We start from the raw sequence: 18,127 nt of genomic DNA on the forward strand, positions 1-18,127 counted from the left end.
GTTTATGTTGTATGGCAAGTTGTTGATGTATTATTTTTGCTACATTGTCATGTCTTCTGGTGTATTCTGTATTTGCTAGTATTGTACATCTGCTTGTGATGTGATCTACTGATTCTATTTGTTGTTTGCAAAGTCTGCATTTATCTGTTGTGGTATTGGGATCTTTAATAACATGCTTTCTGTAATATCTGGTGTTTATTGTTTGATCCTGTATTGCAATCATGAATCCTTCCATCTCACTGTATATATTACCTTTTCTTAGCCATGTGTTGGATGCGTCTTGATCGATGTGTGGCTGTGTTAGATGATGTGGGTGCTTGCCATGTAGTGTTTTCTTTTTCCAATTTACTTTCTTTGTATCTGTTGATGCTATGTGATCTAAAGGGTTGTAGAAGTGATTATGAAATTGCAATGGTGTAGCCGATGTATTTATATGGTGGTTGCTTTGTGCATTTTGCTAGTTTCTGCTCGTTCTATAAAGAATTTTGTTAAATTGTCTACCTGTCCATAATGTAGGTTTTTTATGGCGATAAATCCCCTTCCTCCTTCCTTTCTGTTGCTGAATGTATGTGATGTATTCTATATTTGTGGAATTGTGATCATGTAAGTGTATTGAGTGCTTCTTGTTCTGTGTTACTCCATTTCACTACTCCAAATGACTAGGTCAATATTGGTATAGCATGAGTATTTATAGCTTTTGTCTTGTTTCTTGCTGTCAATTCTGTTTTCAGTATTTTTGTTAGTCTCTGTCTATATTTTTCTTTTAGTTCTTCTTTAATATTTGTATTATCTATTCCTATTTTTTGCCTGTATCCTAGATATTTATAGGCATCTGTTTTTTCCATCGCTTCTATGCAGTCGCTGTGATTATCCAATAAGTAATCTTCTTGTTTAGTGTGTTTTCCCTTGACTATGCTATTTTTCTTACACTTGTCTGTTCCGAAAACCATATTTATATCATTGCTGAATACTTCTGTTATCTTTAGTAATTGGTTGAGTTGTTGATTTGTTGCTGCCAGTAGTTTTAGATCATCCATGTATAGCAAATGTGTGATTTTGTGTTGGTATGTTCCAGTAATATTGTATCCATAATTTTAGCATGTTGGATAGTGGGTTCAGAGCAAGGCAGAACCAGAAAGGACTTAATGAGTCTCCTTGGTATATTCCACGCTTAATCTGTATTGGCTGTGACGTGATATTATTTGAATTTGTTTGGATATTAAGTGTAGTTTTCCAATTTTTCATTACTATGTTTAGGAACTGTATCAATATAGGATCTACTTTGTATATTTCCAATATCTGTAGTAACCATGAGTGGGGTACACTATCAAAAGCTTTTTGGTAATCAATGTATGCGTAGTGTAGCGACCTTTGTATAGTTTTAGCTTGATATGTCACCTCTGCATCTATTATCAGTTGCTCTTTACATCCTCATGCTCCTTTGCAGCAGCCTTTTTGTTCTTCATTTATAATTTTGTTCTGTGTTGTATGTGTCATTAATTTCTGTGTAATGACTGAAGTTAATGTTTTGTATATTGTTGGTAGGCATGTTATGGAGCGATATTTAGCCGGTTTTGCTGTGTCTGCTTGATCTTTAGGTTTCAGATAAGTTATTCCATGTGTAAGTTCAAATGGTTCAAATGGCTCTGAGCACTATGGGACTTAACTGTTGTGGTCATCAGTCCCCTAGAACTTAGAACTACTTAAACCTAACTAACCTAAGGACATCACACACATCCATGCCCAAGGCAGGATTCGAACCTGCGACCGTAGCGGTCACACGGCTCCAGGCTGTAGCGCCTAGAACCGCACGGCCACTCCGGCCAGCCCATGTGTAAGTGTATCAGGGAATGTGTATGGGTCTGCAATGTAACTGTTAAATAATTTAGTTAGATGTGAATGTGTTGAGGTGAACTTCTTTAGTCAGAAATTTGCTATTTTATCCTTTCCAGGGGCTTTCCAGTTGTGCGTAGAATTAATTGCTCGGGTGACTTCATGTTGCAGAATTATCACTTCAGGCATTTGTGGTATCATCTTGTTTGTGTCTGTTTCTGCTTGTATCCACCGTGCATGTCTGTTATGTTGTACCGGGTTTGACCATATGTTGCTCCAGAAGTGTTCCATGTCTGTTATGTTTGGTGGATTGTCTATTTTAATGTGTGTGTTATCTATTGTCTGATAAAATTTCTTTTGTTTTGTGTTGAATGTTTGGTTTTGTTTCCTTATTATTATTGTTACTACTACTACTATAAACAGACGTTGAACTTGTAAGTAGTACTTTTTGTTAGTTGTTCAACCTTGTGGCAAGCACACTTGGAACATTATGCTGTTAAAATCAAAGAAAACAGTGAGCATAACTTCACATTTGACTCTTCTTGTCAAGCTTTTTTTGTTCTTTGTGATGCAGTATACATCCTCTGGGGAAATGGAGCCTCAGTTTCAATACCTTACCTGTAAACCTATGTTTCATCACTATTATGACACATTTCAATGATTCTGCATTGTTGTAGTCTTCACATAGTGACTGCTGAGCAACTATGCATTCACTGCTGTTTTCTGTTCAGAATTTTTGAACACATTTTGCTGTCACAAGTTTCATACCCACATCACCAGAGAAAATTCCTTGTGACTTCTCTGATTTTTTCCTCATTTTTATCAGTTGATGAAGTGCTGGGGCATACAGGATGCTTGTCATCTTAAACATCTTCATAGCGTACACCACATTGCAAACGAGGGCCTGCCAGGATTAATGGCTGCAGTGTGTGATACCTGGGATGTTAACCTACATAACTGTATAAGTGGTTTCAAGAAGTTGATCCCACTGCTGGGGACCTTTCCTTGTAAGTGATCTATGTTATAGGAGAAAAAGCTGGAATAAAATTTACTGAGTTCATAAAGCTTCTTGGAACTTTGGATCTCAAATTAATGTTTTGTTGATGTTATGTTCACTAAGAGACCTGCACTACGAACTTGAAAAAGCAGTAATGTATGGCAAATACAAACAATATATGTTACTTTCGAAAGGGGAAACTAAACAGAATATGATATGAGAAGTTTTTATACGTGCAAAACGCACTGATATGTCAAAGCAGTCAACTTCATAAGAGATACATTACATTATGATTGTACACTGTCAACTGAATACTTAGAACACACTGGTCAACAAAGGGCAAAAAATGTGGTAATATTGCTGCTGAAACTTGTAGAATGCACAACTGTAACTTGAAGTCATTTACCACAAAATATGTTAAGCGTAAAACTCATTAACTTTTTGAAAAGTCTCAAGAATCTATCTTTATTCGTATAGATGTACACTGAAATTAAGGGGAATGATTATTTGGATGAGGATACTATTGCCAAAATTGTATAAAAATCAAATGTAGATTACGACTGATAATAAAGTGTGAATACATTTTTCAGTACTTTTGTTTGAAAATGCACAGGATATCATGCCATACAGAAACTAGTTATGATACATTCAACACACAGTGCATATGTTAATTGTATCATAACTTAAGTTTCTGTGTGGAGTAGTATATTGTGCATGTGTATCATGTAATATGTCAGGATTTAGATTTGCGAAGACAATTTATCTGACAAAAATAATCTCACACCTAACAAAGGAAATACTGGTAGTTGGTTTATATATGTAAATAAACATGTAAAATACACAGTTTTTTCACTGAGCTGGTTTTCTGACATCCTCAACAGTAGCATGCAAAAGGTAAAAAGAGCAAAAATTCTGGAGCACAAAAAAGCTCATCTTCTACCTGAGGTGGTTAATTATAATGGATTGAAATGTAATTCTTGCTGCGCGTGAACTGTTGGATCAGTCTTGAAACTTTTCTGTAATGCAAACGTGAGAATTTATTGTCGATTCTCGTTCCACAGATACTGTAAAGTAAAATTTCTTTCACATTTCCCAGTATTTATAGAACATGAGGCATTATTAATTATAAAGTTTTGTGACTTTGTTACATTTAAGTTTCCATTATGATGCAGCAGCTCACACAGTAAGCATGTTATTTAATCCCCATAGTATGTCAAGTCCTTGCACATCTATATAAAAATTTATTACAGATGAATCCTGCTTTTCATTGTCATCCTCACTGACATTACAAAACTTATACCTCTTCCATAGTTTATTGTTGTCTTTTCTATGATTTCTTACAAAATCACCTAGCCATCATTAGTCTACATAATCGCCACCCAAATGACATTTGTGCAGCTGTGATTTGTGTCCGCATTCCTGATAGTGCAAATGCCATGTTTATTAGGTGGGTAATAAGGCTACACCATCGGTCTTATGGCTCAGAAAATGGCTTGATGGCTCTAAGCAGAAATACAAGCAGAGGAGACTTATGGGATACAGTTGCATCCCATAATTTTATTGAACAAGTTTTGAAAGCTTTGCAGTTGTGACAGAATGAAATTGTCTTATGATACCTGATAATCAGTGACACTCTGCCATCATATGTCTAATTAAACAAAATAATAACAGTTTTAGAGTTTTGCGAAAAATACCTCAATTAGGAACACCCACAAAACAATAATTCTGATAAATGCCTGACGTATGCTACACCACAGAGAAGGAGACAGATGTCACTCCATGCTGCCAATGGTCACTGGCAAATTAAATACTAAATCACAAACGTTAAGGAATAGAGGTCCTTCAAGGAGAGCAAGATGATGGGAATTGGATCCCTCCTTAAATATAGATATCTCGGTTTAGAAGTTCAAAATTCAGTATTTTCTCAATTGTACACCTGCTACATTCACTACCATTGCTACTACTGTGATTGATAAGTGGAAGAAATGATACCACCATCCCTTCCCATACACCCGTTCCTTGTAATGTAACACTGGTCACAAGAAAATTATGCAGACCCAGAAATAAAAGTTCCATAGTCAAAGCAAATTCCCATTACACAGAGAGCCAGGAGATGAGCAGGACAATAAGTTTAGACTGTGTTTAAATGTTTATTTTAGCAGTTATTTTAATCAGAGTTGTGATAAAATTGTGCACAAATTATGTGTTATAAGCCTTAAATTTTGTGATGTTGACTACCCGCGCACTGAGTTTTGACAACCAGTTACAGAAATGTACCAAATAGAATGTATGTGTACTGTAATCACTTTGGGCAAATTATTACAATGGACGCACATTAGGTCTTTTTTGTGTATTTGTAGACCAATGGAAAGCAATTTCTGGTGTTTTGTGAACTTAATTTCAGCTGTCATACATTCTCCCTCCTCCCCCCTGTGGGCCCGAGGGTAGAATAGGTCAGAGGTACTCCTGCCTGTCGTAAGAGGTGACTAAAAGGAGTCTCACACCTTTCGGCCTTTATGTGATGGTCCCCTGTCGGGTTCGACCTCCATCTTCCTAAATTTTCCCAAAGAGCGAGCCAATTGTGGAAGGGCGCCTTACACAGTGCATCGCGCATTGAGATCTAGCCCACTTTCTCATCGTGGCATCGCAGTCCTGCTCATCCTCCATCTCTTGAGCGAGGACACCTTCCTGGGTGCGCTGTCCTCCACGCACTGTGCTGTGTCATTTTCTGCACCAGCGATGACCGTGAAATTTTTTGCACCTCATATCCAGCACGGTAGCGAGTCCGTTGTGGTGGGGCTGCCATGTACCCTGTTGGTTGTATCCCCCTGACTACACAGGGATCACCTGTCACCTTGGGGCATCGGACTCCCAGCAATGGCCATCCTGCCAGGTGGTCTTTGCTGCAGCTGGGTGGCGCCCGTCGGGAGGGCCCCTAATCAGGGTGGGTGGCATCAGGGCAGATGACGTGCAATAAAACGTACCACGTCAGGACAGAACACACTTTATTGTCTATAATAAATCATACAATCACCGTTGATCTTTATTTTACAATTGCCATTGCTGACTTTCGCCCATAAAAAGAGGTACTCATCAGCATTTAACTACTTCTTCCTTCTCGTAGTCAAAACAAATGGCATGCTTGGAGCAAGAGTACCATAAGGCTGTTTAGCCAACAGTCCTGTAGTCTCAGCAATACTCCATGTCCTCCAAGCCAAAATGTTAGCATCTGGAAATGCTTCAAGGCCACCATAATCTGCTTGATTCCCCCATACAACAGCAAGTGTCAGCCAGGTACTACCTCCAAACACTGCTTGTACATCACAGGTGAAGTTCAGATGGAGTCCATGAAAAACACTTGGACACTTGCTGTTGTATGGGGCAATCAAGCAGATTATGGTGGCCTTGAAGCATTTCCAGATGCTAACATTTTGACTTGGAAGACATGGAGTATTGCTGAGACTACAGGACTGTTGGCTAAACAGCCTTATGGTACTCTTGTTCCAAGCATGCCATTTGTTTTGACTACGAGAAGGAAGAAGAAGTTAAATGCTGATAAGTACCTCTTTTTATGGGCGAAAGTCGGCAATGGCAATTGTAAAATAAAGATCAACGGTGATTGTATGACTTTATTATAGACAATAAAGTGTGTTCTGTCCTTTCCTTATCTCTTTTCCTTATCTCCCTTCCTTTTTTTTTATTAAAAAATGCATTCACTTTTTGTTTTGGTGGCCGTGCCGCTCTTGGTTGCTCACTAGGCGGGTGACCTTGAACGGGACTTAGCCGCTGGACGAGGCAAAGTCCCGTTCTAAGTCTCAGTACAACGCAAGGAAGTATGATTCTAAATCGTTTCCCTCATTCCATTCACTGGCCACACCCTGGGAGGAATGCCAGGCTAAGGATGGCAATGAACCCTATTCACCCCAGTACCTCATATGTACGAGAGCTGATGGGGCTCCTTTGTCTCAATGAAGCCTCAGTTTTCTGTAGAGCATTTAGAGGACAAGTTTGGGGAGGTGGAGGGCTTGTCCAAAATGAGGTCAGGGTCAGTCGATAAAAATGGCATCCTCTGCCCAGTCACGGGCATTACTCACATGTGACAAGTTGGGGAATGTTTCCGTTACCATCACACCTCATAAGAGCTTAAATATGTTCCAGGTTATTATATTCCACGGGGTCCATCTTTTGCAGTCTGACGACAAGCTGCGTGCCCACTTAGAGCGACGAGGAGTTCATTTCGTTCAGTGCGTCCATCAGGGTCTGAGGGATAATCAGGTACCACCGGTACCTTCATCTTGGCTTTCGAGGGTGACACATTACCCGAGAAGGTCAAGGTGATGGTCTACCACTATGATGTCAAGCCATATATCCCTCCCCCAATGCGGTGGAGTATGGAGTATTGGGATGGGATGGATGTCCACAATCTCGACATGTGATGCTGGAAGTTCAGCCATATGTCTTCCCGCTGTGCTTCCAGCATCACATGTCGAGTTTGTGGACGTCTATCCCATGCCAATACTCCATGTGCCCCACCTCCCATCTGTATCCTCATTCCCCTTGCTCACCAGACTGCAGGATTTTACGGTGAGAAAGGAAAATCATGGAATATGAGACCCTGGACTGACTGACTGACTGACTGACTGACCTACACTGAGGCCAAGAGGAAATTTGAGTGCCTACATCCTGTGGCTATTGTGCTGCCACTACAAGAACGGTTGTAGCCCCATCAGTTCCACAAGTTCCATTCGGCTTCGTGAACTCAGTATGTAGTGAACCTGTGCCCCTTCCATTTCCTCTTGAAGCTGTGACTGTCAGGATATGGACAATGCAGGAAATAACTGTCTGCAGCGTATATCTCCCTCCAGATGGTGTCGTACCCCTGAATGTATTGGCTGCACTGATTGATCAACTCCCTAAACCTTTCCTACTTTTGGGAGACTTTAATGCCCATAACCCCTTGTGGGGTAGCACTGGCTGTGGCAGAGATGTCGAAAATTTACTGTCCCAACTCAACCTCTCCCTCTTAAATACTGGGGCCACCACACATTTTAGTGTGGCTCATGGTAGTTACTCGACCATTGATTTATCAATTTGCAGCCACTTCCGCATCTTCCTGTCACTCCCCTGGCGTCATGCTTACGGACGCCTACAAAGATGAAGTGTTTGTTGTCCTTCTGTCGTTCTTCTGGTTCTTCCTTTCTCCTGTTATTGTGCCGTACGTCTCCTTTGTTTTCTTCGTTCCCTTGGGTAATTGTTCTTCTGGGAACAAGGGACCGATGACATCGCAGTTTGGTCCCTTTTCACCCCTTTTAAACCAACCAACCAAACATACAAACAACCCTCCCTCCCTTCTCTCTCTCTCTCTCTCTCTCTCTCTCTCTCTCTCTCTCTCTGTGTGTGTGTGTGTGTGTGTGTGTGTGTGTGTGTGTGTGTGTGTGTGTGAGACATTTTATTCTAAGCGTAATACTATCCACTACTGTATAACATTTTTTTGCAACCAGGCATTAAAACTTCGTGGTGAAACAATTTCAAAGCTTCAAGAGGCTGTTAGTGACCTAGAGCAGCAGTTGCAAGAGACACGAAAGCGTTTAGCATCTACTCAAGAAGAATTGCAAACAGCGGCATCCTCCCTGGACAAAAAGATTGTGGAAGTGCAGTCACTTGAGACAGAAAATTCTCAACAGAAGGAAGAAATAGCACAGATGAGAAGCCGCCTAACAGAATTTGAAAAGGAAGCTGCAGGTGAGCTATAATAAATAAATAATTGCTGTATCAATTCGTAAACGAATTGCTGTTCTGCTATTATTAAAGTAGATGTTGAACAGTGTGTAGAGAGAGAAACAAGAGCTCAAACATTTTATGCCAGTTTTTGGACTTGGATTCCCCCTCCCCAAAGTGTTGCGAGAAATTTAACTGCTACAATTCTTGCGTTGTTTCCATAAGATGTTTTCACATCTTGAACAGCATTAATATAAAATCCTGGTCATTAAAATTGCAACACCAGAAGTTTAGTAAATAATAAAATTTTACGTGTTGTATGTATACAGCATAGCAGGAAGAATAAATGATGAAATTGATTAGTTATTTGTTTGTATATGGGGTGCAAAATTTAGTACACAGAGTTGCCTTCCTGGCAGTAACAATGACTTTCGTCAGGCTGGGAATCAAGACGAACTGAGCTCAGGTGACACATGGGTTATTCTGTCCATTTTGTTTCAACTCTGTGCCAGAATTCATTAATCATAGTGGTTGGTGAGTAATGGCATGCCAGTCTCTCAGCCGCCAATGGCCAAATGCATTCAGCGGGTGAGAAATCTGATGAAGGTTTGGGCCAGAACAACAGTTGAACACCCTCTGTACTGAGGTTTGTTAAGACAGTACAGGCAACAAGTGGTCTCACATAGTCTCATTGAAAGGTACCAACATGGAGACCTCAAATGTAGGGTTGAGCCACCAGTCTTAACACATCAGAAATGTGTGTCCAAATTACCAGCAGTGTAAACAATAGGTGATCATGTTGTGTACCCAAAGACACCCTGTATAATCTTAACAGCTTGCTGGGCCCAAAGGATGAGCATGACTGCAGTGGGCAACATTCATTTTCCTTGGAGCCTTCACATACAGGTATGTCTCTTGTGATGCTATACGTAGAACTGAGGCTCATCTGAAAAGATGGTATTGTGCTGCTTCGGTGCCCTGTTTTGTCGTTGGGCACACCGCTGTTGGTGAGTGGCTCTCAGCTGCCTTGTCAAGGGAAGCCACAAAAATGTTCGCTGTGCTGGCAGTTCGTGGTGATCCAGACATCCTCGTATTGTCGTGGATACTTTACTTGATACAAATTAGCTTGTTTCCTGGCTCAAGGCATGTGACGTGATTGTACAATCCAGCACAGTGTGCCTGTTCTCTCAGGTGGAAGTCATACGGAACCATTGAGATTCTTCACAACATTGAGTGTGACCCTCTTGAACGCATCAATATCATATTCGTCAATGGCCATGGAACCCAAATGTCGCCAGTAGTAGTATCGCGGATTGATTAACTGCAACCTCAGTCGCCCCTAGCCCTGCCACTGTTAAATTTTTACACATGCTGGTAGATGTTCCCCTTCTTGCATGTGGCATAACACAATCTTTTCACAAACATCAATCAAATGTAATTTCTGAATGAGAAACTTGCTGCATATTCTTCCCATGTATACAGTATGTTGTTGATAGTACTCACTCTCCTTTGTGCAGCTGTGCTGGAATAATAATCATTTGCGTATCCCAGCACGTAGTATACTTCATGTCAATTTGACATTTATTGCAATTTTGAAGGCTAGAAATGTGTATAAAGTTTTGCCCAAATGTGCAATCTCTCTCCCTGTGCCTTATCTAGAGTTCCAATAAATATGAACTGGTTCATTCAATCGTAGACTGCAAAGAAGTTAAATAATAATATCCATCCTGTAAGAAAACATACATGCTTGTCACTGTGACTAGTGAAATTTCTTTGTAACGACCCATTACACAAAGAGTGTTTGGATGTCACTGATACTACATGCCATCCTATTTTGTATCCAATAGGTAAATGTTACTTCTCAGTCATTTCATCTTCTTGCACCCCCCCCCCCCCCCCCAACTTCTTTCACATTTTCTCTCTTCTCAATTATTTTTGTTGGTTATTTAGGAAGTAAAGAATATTTGTGCATTAAACCTTTGTATTTCATGAGAGTTGTTTATTTGTACTCTATGTTCATGTCAATTTAGAGACTGATAAATGCAGTTCTTACTGCAGGCCTCCTCAATGGGGACTTTAACTGGCTGTAACAGTCTCGAGCTCATCAGCCTCTTACATGTGAGTTATGTTTCAGTTTCACCAAAGAAAAGCTCTTCAGGTAACATTCACTTACATTTACTGCAGTTTGTTAAGTTTGTTTCCAGTATAATGTTGACTCGTGGTCACAGGGCTGCAAATACGAATTTCATTCATGTCACATACACGTCCACCATTGTGCCTTTTGTCTAGTTCGTGTTCAGTATGTCACATATCAGTGATGCAGACCTCTCTGCTGTGCTGTATAAAGCAAAACCTTTCCTCATGACAAATGTGTGAAATTTGTACGAGAAATCTGTGCTGCCATCTGTCATTGGGCCCTGCCTGAAAACTAGTCACAGTGAAATACATCAGCCATTCAAAGAGTGTGGCTAGTTCTTCAGTGATATTTTCATAATATTAGTAACTTAACACTGCTCCTCCTTGTTTCCCTTTGTGAAGCATTTCATTTGTATCAAGTACACAGTGTCATGATTAGAACCAGAGGGAGGATACTGCACCCATGTTAAAAATATCAGTTTTGTTCAGTCACAGTTGTTTTACAGTTTGATGTGGTACTATAGGGAGGAAATTTCATTGTTAAATTTGTGTATAGCTCCCTGGTGATGAAGGTGTGACCCATGGCGATAAGTCAATTGTCAGTGCTAAGCAATCAGTGCCAGCTAATCTGAGAAATCTATTAAATCAAGTCCTTATAGCTATAACACACTATATCCTGTGCTGAATAATCTATACTAATATACAAAGGGGAAACATTGTTAACAAAGATCTTGTGACATTCTTCACCACTTTATTTCAAGTTTTACACGATACTCTAATAAACATTTGGATGGGCATAGGATATAAAAACAACAATTAATAGGTTTTCCATTAAAACAGACTATGAGAAAGAAAATGCTGTGCTATGAAAAGTGTGGTTTCGTTTTCTTTCTCACATTTGCTCTTAACTATGTTAGCAGGGCATTTAAACCATTAGACAAATGGTTTCTCTCATATACATCAATATATTACTTCGCCGTGTACACTGTCCAGTCACATTAATGTGACTACCCTTAAAAAACCTGAATAATCACCTTTTGCAATGTGGACTGCCGCGGGATGTCCAGGAAGAGTGTCAGTGAAGTTTAGGAAGGTACCAATCAGGATGTGGAGCCATGCTGACTCCAGTGTCATTGCCAGCTGTGCTGGTTTCCTCGGTTGAGGATCCATGGTGTGAACAGCCCAGTCGAGGTGGTCCCACAGGTTCCCGGTTAGGTTTTAAATCGAGGGAGTTTGGTGGCCCAGTACCAGGCGTGAGTCGTGCTTCGGTAGCTCAGATGGTAGAGCACTTGCCCGCGAAAGGCAAAGGTCCCGTGTTCGAGTCTCGGTCGGGCACACAGTTTCAATCTGCCAGGAAGTTTCATATCAGCGCGCACTCCGCTGCAGAGTGAAAATCTCATTCTGGAAACATCCCCCAGGCTGTGGCTAAGCCATGTCTCCGCAATATCCTTTCTTTCAGGAGTGTTAGTTCTGCAAGGTTCGCAGGAGAGCTTCTGTAAAGTTTGGAAGGTAGGAGACGAGATACTGGCAGAAGTAAAGCTGTGAGTACCGGGCGTGAGTCGTGCTTTGGTAGCTCAGATGGTAGAGCACTTGCCCGCGAAAGGCAAAGGTCCCGTATTCTAGTCTCGGTCGGGCACACAGTTTTAATCTGCCAGGAAGTTTCAAGTTATAAGCTGTCACTTAATGCTCAGCCCTTTTTTAGCCATACCTCTTGAGGCACTGATCACACCACCCTTCTACAATTGTAAAGGACATTGGCCTTGTCACAACTAGGCTGTGGGTGCCAGACATATTGTCTGGGACCACAATCGGCTTTTCAGATGTTAAATCCAATTCATCATTATGTGGTAATGTTGACCACTTGTGCCTCTCACATGAGCACTGTTGACAGTATTCTGGCGGAAACTGGGATCCTACAGGGTTATTACAAATGATTGAAGCGATTTCACAGCTCTACAATAACTTTATTATTTGAGATATTTTCACAATGCTTTGCACACACATACAAAAACTCAAAAAGTTTTTTTAGGCATTCACAAATGTTCGATATGTGCCCATTTAGTGATTCGGCAGACATCAAGCCGATAATCAAGTTCCTCCCACACTCGGCGCAGCATGTCCCTATCAATGAGTTCGAAAGCATCGTTGATGCGAGCTCGCAGTTCTGGCACGTTTCTTGGTAGAGGAGGTTTAAACACTGAATCTTTCACATAACCCCACAGAAAGAAATCGCATGGGGTTAAGTCGGGAGAGCGTGGAGGCCATGACATGAATTGCTGATCGTGATCTCCACCACGACTGATCCATCGCTTTTCCAATCTCCTGTTTAAGAAATGCCGAACATCATGATGGAAGTGCGGTGGAGCACCATCCTGTTGAAAGATGAAGTTGGCGCTGTCGGTCTCCAGTTGTGGCATGAGCCAATTTTCCAGCATGTCCAGATACACGTGTCCTGTAACGTTTTTTTCGCAGAAGAAAAAGGGGCCGTAAACTTTAAACCGTGAGATTGCACAAAACACATTAACTTTTGGTGAATTGCGAATTTGCTGCATGAATGCGTGAGGATTCTCTACCGCTCAGATTCGCACATTGTGTCTGTTCACTTCACCATTAAGAAAAAAATGTTGCTTCATCACTGAAAACAAGTTTCGCACTGAACGCATCCTTTTCCATGAGCTGCAACCGCACCGAAAATTCAAAGCGTTTGACTTTTGTCATCGGGTGTCAGGGCTTGTAGCAATTGTAAACGGTAAGGCTTCTGCTTTAGCCTTTTCCGTAAGATTTTCCAAACCGTCGGCTGTGGTACGTGTAGCTCCCTGCTTGCTTTATTCGTCGACTTCCGCGGGCTACGCGTGAAACTTGCCTGCACGCGTTCAACCGTTTCTTCGTTCACTGCAGGCCGACCCGTTGATTTCCCCTTACAGAGGCATCCAGAAGCTTTAAACTGCGCATACCATTGCCGAATGGAGTTAGCAGTTGGTGGATCTTTGTTGAACTTCGTCCTGAAGTGTCGTTGCACTGTTATGACTGACTGATGTGAGTGCATTTCAAGCACGACATACGCTTTCTCGGCTCCTGTCACCATTTTGTCTCACTGCGCTCTCGAGCGCTCTGGCGGCAGAAACCTGAAGTGCGGCTTCAGCCGAACAAAACTTTATGAGTTTTTCTACGTATGTGTAGTGTGTCGTGACCATATGTCAATGAATGGAGCTACAGTGAATTTATGAAATCGCTTCAATCATTTGTAATAGCCCTGTATATCTGTGGTTTCAGTGTAACCAACTCATCCTGAAATACACAATTGCCATCTACCAGTTCTCTAGACATTCAAATTACGAAATTATTTTTCCCATTGTTGATGTGTCAACCCACTGAAGACTGACTTAGGTTGGCATTCCAAATTTGAATATGTTTGGAAACTCTTCATAGTGACCCTCTCCTCACTTGAATGTATTTGTGGATTGACCCCATATGCTCCTCTCTGATGTACAAACAGACCACAGGCCCAGTTAGACCTGCCTATTCGAAGGACTTAAAATCTTTGTTGCCCCTGTCAATAAGGAACATAGCTTTCCCTCAATCCTCCGTCAGTGTCAAGGTGCTGAAATCATATATATTGACAGGTCTAAAAATGCAGAAAAGATGAACTATGCTTTCACACTTGCTAGAAGCCATGAACAACACTCCCACTACTTTGGTGTCGATTGCAGAACTGGTAGCTGTTCTATAGCCCTCTGCCTCAGCAGTGTGAAAATTCGCAACCGATTTTTTTGTACATAGTGTCTCCATGAGTCATATACTCACTATTGACCATTTCTACATTCATCATGTAGTCACGTCCATAACCCCGAGCCTTTCTTTATTATGATCTCAGTTGTACTACAGTCTCAGTTATTTTCCATATCAGTATCTGATAGAAGTAGAGTTCTTTCTTCACCTGTGCCAGTCAGCTTCTGATACCTTGCTTGCTTCGGCCATCATTCATAAACTTAAGAAATGTTAACATGGTCTGTAGTAGGCTGTAATGCAGTGTTTATTTAATCATGTGATAGCTAATTTAGACTAAGTGTCATTATCAAGCACATGTGTAAGATCTGTATTTCATGTCCTCTGGAGGCCGTCGATCCCCACAAATATGGAATTCATGATCTTGCTTCCCAGGTAAAATAATTCTTGTACTTCTTCAACTCCTTTGTGACTCGTAATGTTTATGTTAAGCAAGCCATAATTCTCCATTGTACTACTCTTAAACATAATTGAATTAGGTTTGTTTACCCTTAAATCACATTCTGTGCTAAGTACGCCATTTGTTGCTTTCAAAGTGTCTTCTAAGACTATTGCAATTCAGATATGTAAAAGTTCTGTAAGGTGTGAACTATTGTTTTCCTGTTGTAGTGGATGTTGCTCGCAGTGAGGTCACAAGCAACAGCACGATCAGCAAAACTGAAGAACAAGCACGTCTTAAGGATCTTGAAGATACATTTGAAGAACGCTACACAAAGGTATGTAATAGAATCTGCTTTGTGATTTCTTTTAAAATGTTATTTTCATTTGTACCTTCATCTCTTTATTGCTTACATCCAAGTAGCGGTTTCCTGCATATGATTTCTGTGACTGTTCCCTTCAGCTTATTACCTAGTAGTTTATAAAACATTTTCCTTGTTCTACTTGGTACTTTATAAAGCATCATTTTCCTTATTCGCTCAAATCTGTAAACGACTATTAAAAAAGTATTGTAAAACCAAGAGGCAGCTCTCATAATGCAGAAGATCCTAAAAGCTTGCCCATACAGATTTGTGCTTAATTCCTTGACTCATATTATGGAACGCTAGTAGATAATTTCGCAGTTTCAAATAAGATGTGATATCTTTGTGTAAGCAGTCCATTGTGGTTGCATTTTATCTAGAAAACATATTGTTTCTATATAGTGATGTGTGTTTCCATCCAGAAATATGAATGGAAAAAACTTACTGTAAGTATGGGTCCTTTCACTATCACTGCAGTATACAATGTGTCAGGCTTACCGTTCAGTAGTAGTATGTCATAGGAAATGAATGTGTGAATGACAAAATGAGTACACAGTGACATCTTGTTAGAGTGAACCAAGAAACTGAGGGTTTTATACTTGATGTAAGAGACTTAAATAATTGCAGTGAGAAACTATGTGAAGTAGGCCCACATTGTAAGAGATCCTTCTGTTGAATGTAGCTAAAATATGAATTGCAGTGTGTAGTCTTCTGCATTAGGTTGAGAATACACAGAAAAGATATTATTACTTGAAATTATTGCAAAAATGATCTAGTATGTATTCTAAACCTATACCAAGAAGACACTAAAACTTATTTACAAATAAAATATGCTATTATTATCTGTATATAAAGGAAATAGCTGCATGTCAGGAAAATTATTGCTAGTTACTGCTGTAGCTGAATGGTCAATCTGTAGGGAAAGTGGGAGAGATTAAATTTCATGTAAGTAGAACAGTAAGAGACATGTACTGTATAGAAAACATCCAGCTGTTCTGATGATGTGCAGTTAATTGTCCACAGTAGATTAGACAGTTTTTAAGCTGTAAAAAGTAAGTGTAACTTATGGTGGCTAGTGTGATAAAACTGGCAGCAACATACCCTATTAGCCTACCATATCAGATACTCCGACTACAACAAAAAATTATTATTATGATGATGAAAATAATAATAATAAAGAATATTGTAGGTGGAATTGCAGAACACTCAAGAACAAACAGAAATTGTGGAAGACTGATCAATATATTTAATATGTTCCAATTAAAACTCATATCCACATGTGTTCACAAACTACCAAGAAAAGTCAAAATTTGGATATCTTTAAATCCAAATCTAGGATCATGTAGCTGTATTCGAAAGGAATATCTATCTCAAGGTTAAAATAAAGATTTCTACCATCTAAAACAAAAAAGAAAACATAGAAAGTAATCAGGTACAACTCCAGTAGACCCAATTTGACAATAGAAAATGTACAAAAATTTAGAGAACAACAACTAAAAAAGGTCATTGGTGTGAACACAAGGCACAAATTACTAAAGCAGCAAAGAGAACATTAGGATTGGCCAAGAATAGAAAGACAACTTAGTGGATTGAGGAATGTGAAGGAGTATTAGAACTAAGAACTCAAAAGTAGAGGAAATGTAGATGTTCAAAAAAAGAACAACACACAGAAATCAGTAAAAATTGTCCAGGAAATCAAAAGAACTTTTGAAAAATCTCATCTGATAGAAATGCAAGCAAATAGGATCAAATAACAAAGAAAATTGTGAAACATTAGCAAAATATTTGAAATACTAGCAAAATATTTTGACAGGCTCTTAAACTGTCTAGTTTCTATAGCTGAATTAGAATTTCCAGCAATACCAGTGTGGGTTCTAGTAAAAATAATTATTTATCTAGCACCACACAAGGGATACTACCCGTGAATGCACACACATGTATTTTTTAATATCAGTTGCAGTGGAGGCTGTAAACAGATGAACAAAAGACTAAGTACTCCACTGAGTATCCATAATTTTTATAGATTTTACATTTCACTGTATCCGTTACAGCCACATGTTATTCCCTCCTCAGTGATAAAATTGAGGTATTTCTCTGGGAAGTGCACTGTACATCCAGAACATGTAGTTTGTTGGGTTGCCGGATGACGTGCCGTAGTTTTGGTGACTGGAACTGGTTGTTTACATGGAGCTGCCATGGATTCTTCAGCATGAAGGGTGGCTTGAGTCTGTTAATGGAGATTTTTTTGTGACCATGAGGTATTTCAGTAACAGAGAATTCATAGTGTGAATGTATCAGATACGGTCCATCATAGATAGGTTGTAGAGGTTTCTTCCATGCCTCATGTCTTATGAATACATGTGAAAAAATCATGGGTTCTGGATGTATGAAGGCAGACGTAGTGTAATGTCAATCATCAAATGAGGCCGTTTGATGTGGCAGGTTGAATGTCACACTCCAGTGGAGTAGGATTAAAGAAATCAGCTGGAAGTCTAGTTGTCATGCTACAAGTCATTTTGGCAGTGGTGGTGTTATGTTCTGGAATCACGAGCATTGAGACCCATTAAAATTGTTGGTAAGTTGTCAGCTCAGTCATGTGAAATTCCGGGACCCTTAATGCTGTCTTGATGTTGCAATGCAACCGTTGAACACTGGATGGTAACCAGCAGTTTTGATGTGGTGTATACTGTGGGTCTTTGTAAGGGGAATGACCAGTTGACACTCAACTTCCATCCTATGTCAATGGTGACTATTTATGGGACTCCAAACTGTGTGATGTATGATAATAAGAGAATACTGGCAACACTTTATGCAGAGATGCCCCTCAATGGAACTGCCTCCGGCCAACATGTAGACTTGTCAGTCATTGTTAAGGGATAGATGAAGTCATGAGGGAAAGTTAATGGTCCCATTAAAT

The 18,127-nt window shown here is 40.0% G+C and overlaps 1 protein-coding gene across 1 annotated transcript in view; it reads left to right on the top strand.

Annotated features, from left to right (window-relative positions):
- LOC124776229 (GRIP and coiled-coil domain-containing protein 2-like) overlaps positions 1 to 18,127 on the top strand; it is a 282,612-nt gene that overhangs the window by 122,393 nt on the left and 142,092 nt on the right. Inside the window, exons 8-9 of the mRNA XM_047251088.1 lie at positions 8,332 to 8,572; positions 15,080 to 15,186. Coding sequence (XP_047107044.1) covers positions 8,332 to 8,572; positions 15,080 to 15,186 — 348 coding nt within the window. The remainder of the gene's footprint in view (positions 1 to 8,331; positions 8,573 to 15,079; positions 15,187 to 18,127) is intronic.

The sequence above is a fragment of the Schistocerca piceifrons genome, chromosome 2, assembly GCF_021461385.2.
Source record: "Schistocerca piceifrons isolate TAMUIC-IGC-003096 chromosome 2, iqSchPice1.1, whole genome shotgun sequence".
Classification (NCBI taxonomy): Eukaryota; Metazoa; Arthropoda; class Insecta; order Orthoptera; family Acrididae; genus Schistocerca; species Schistocerca piceifrons.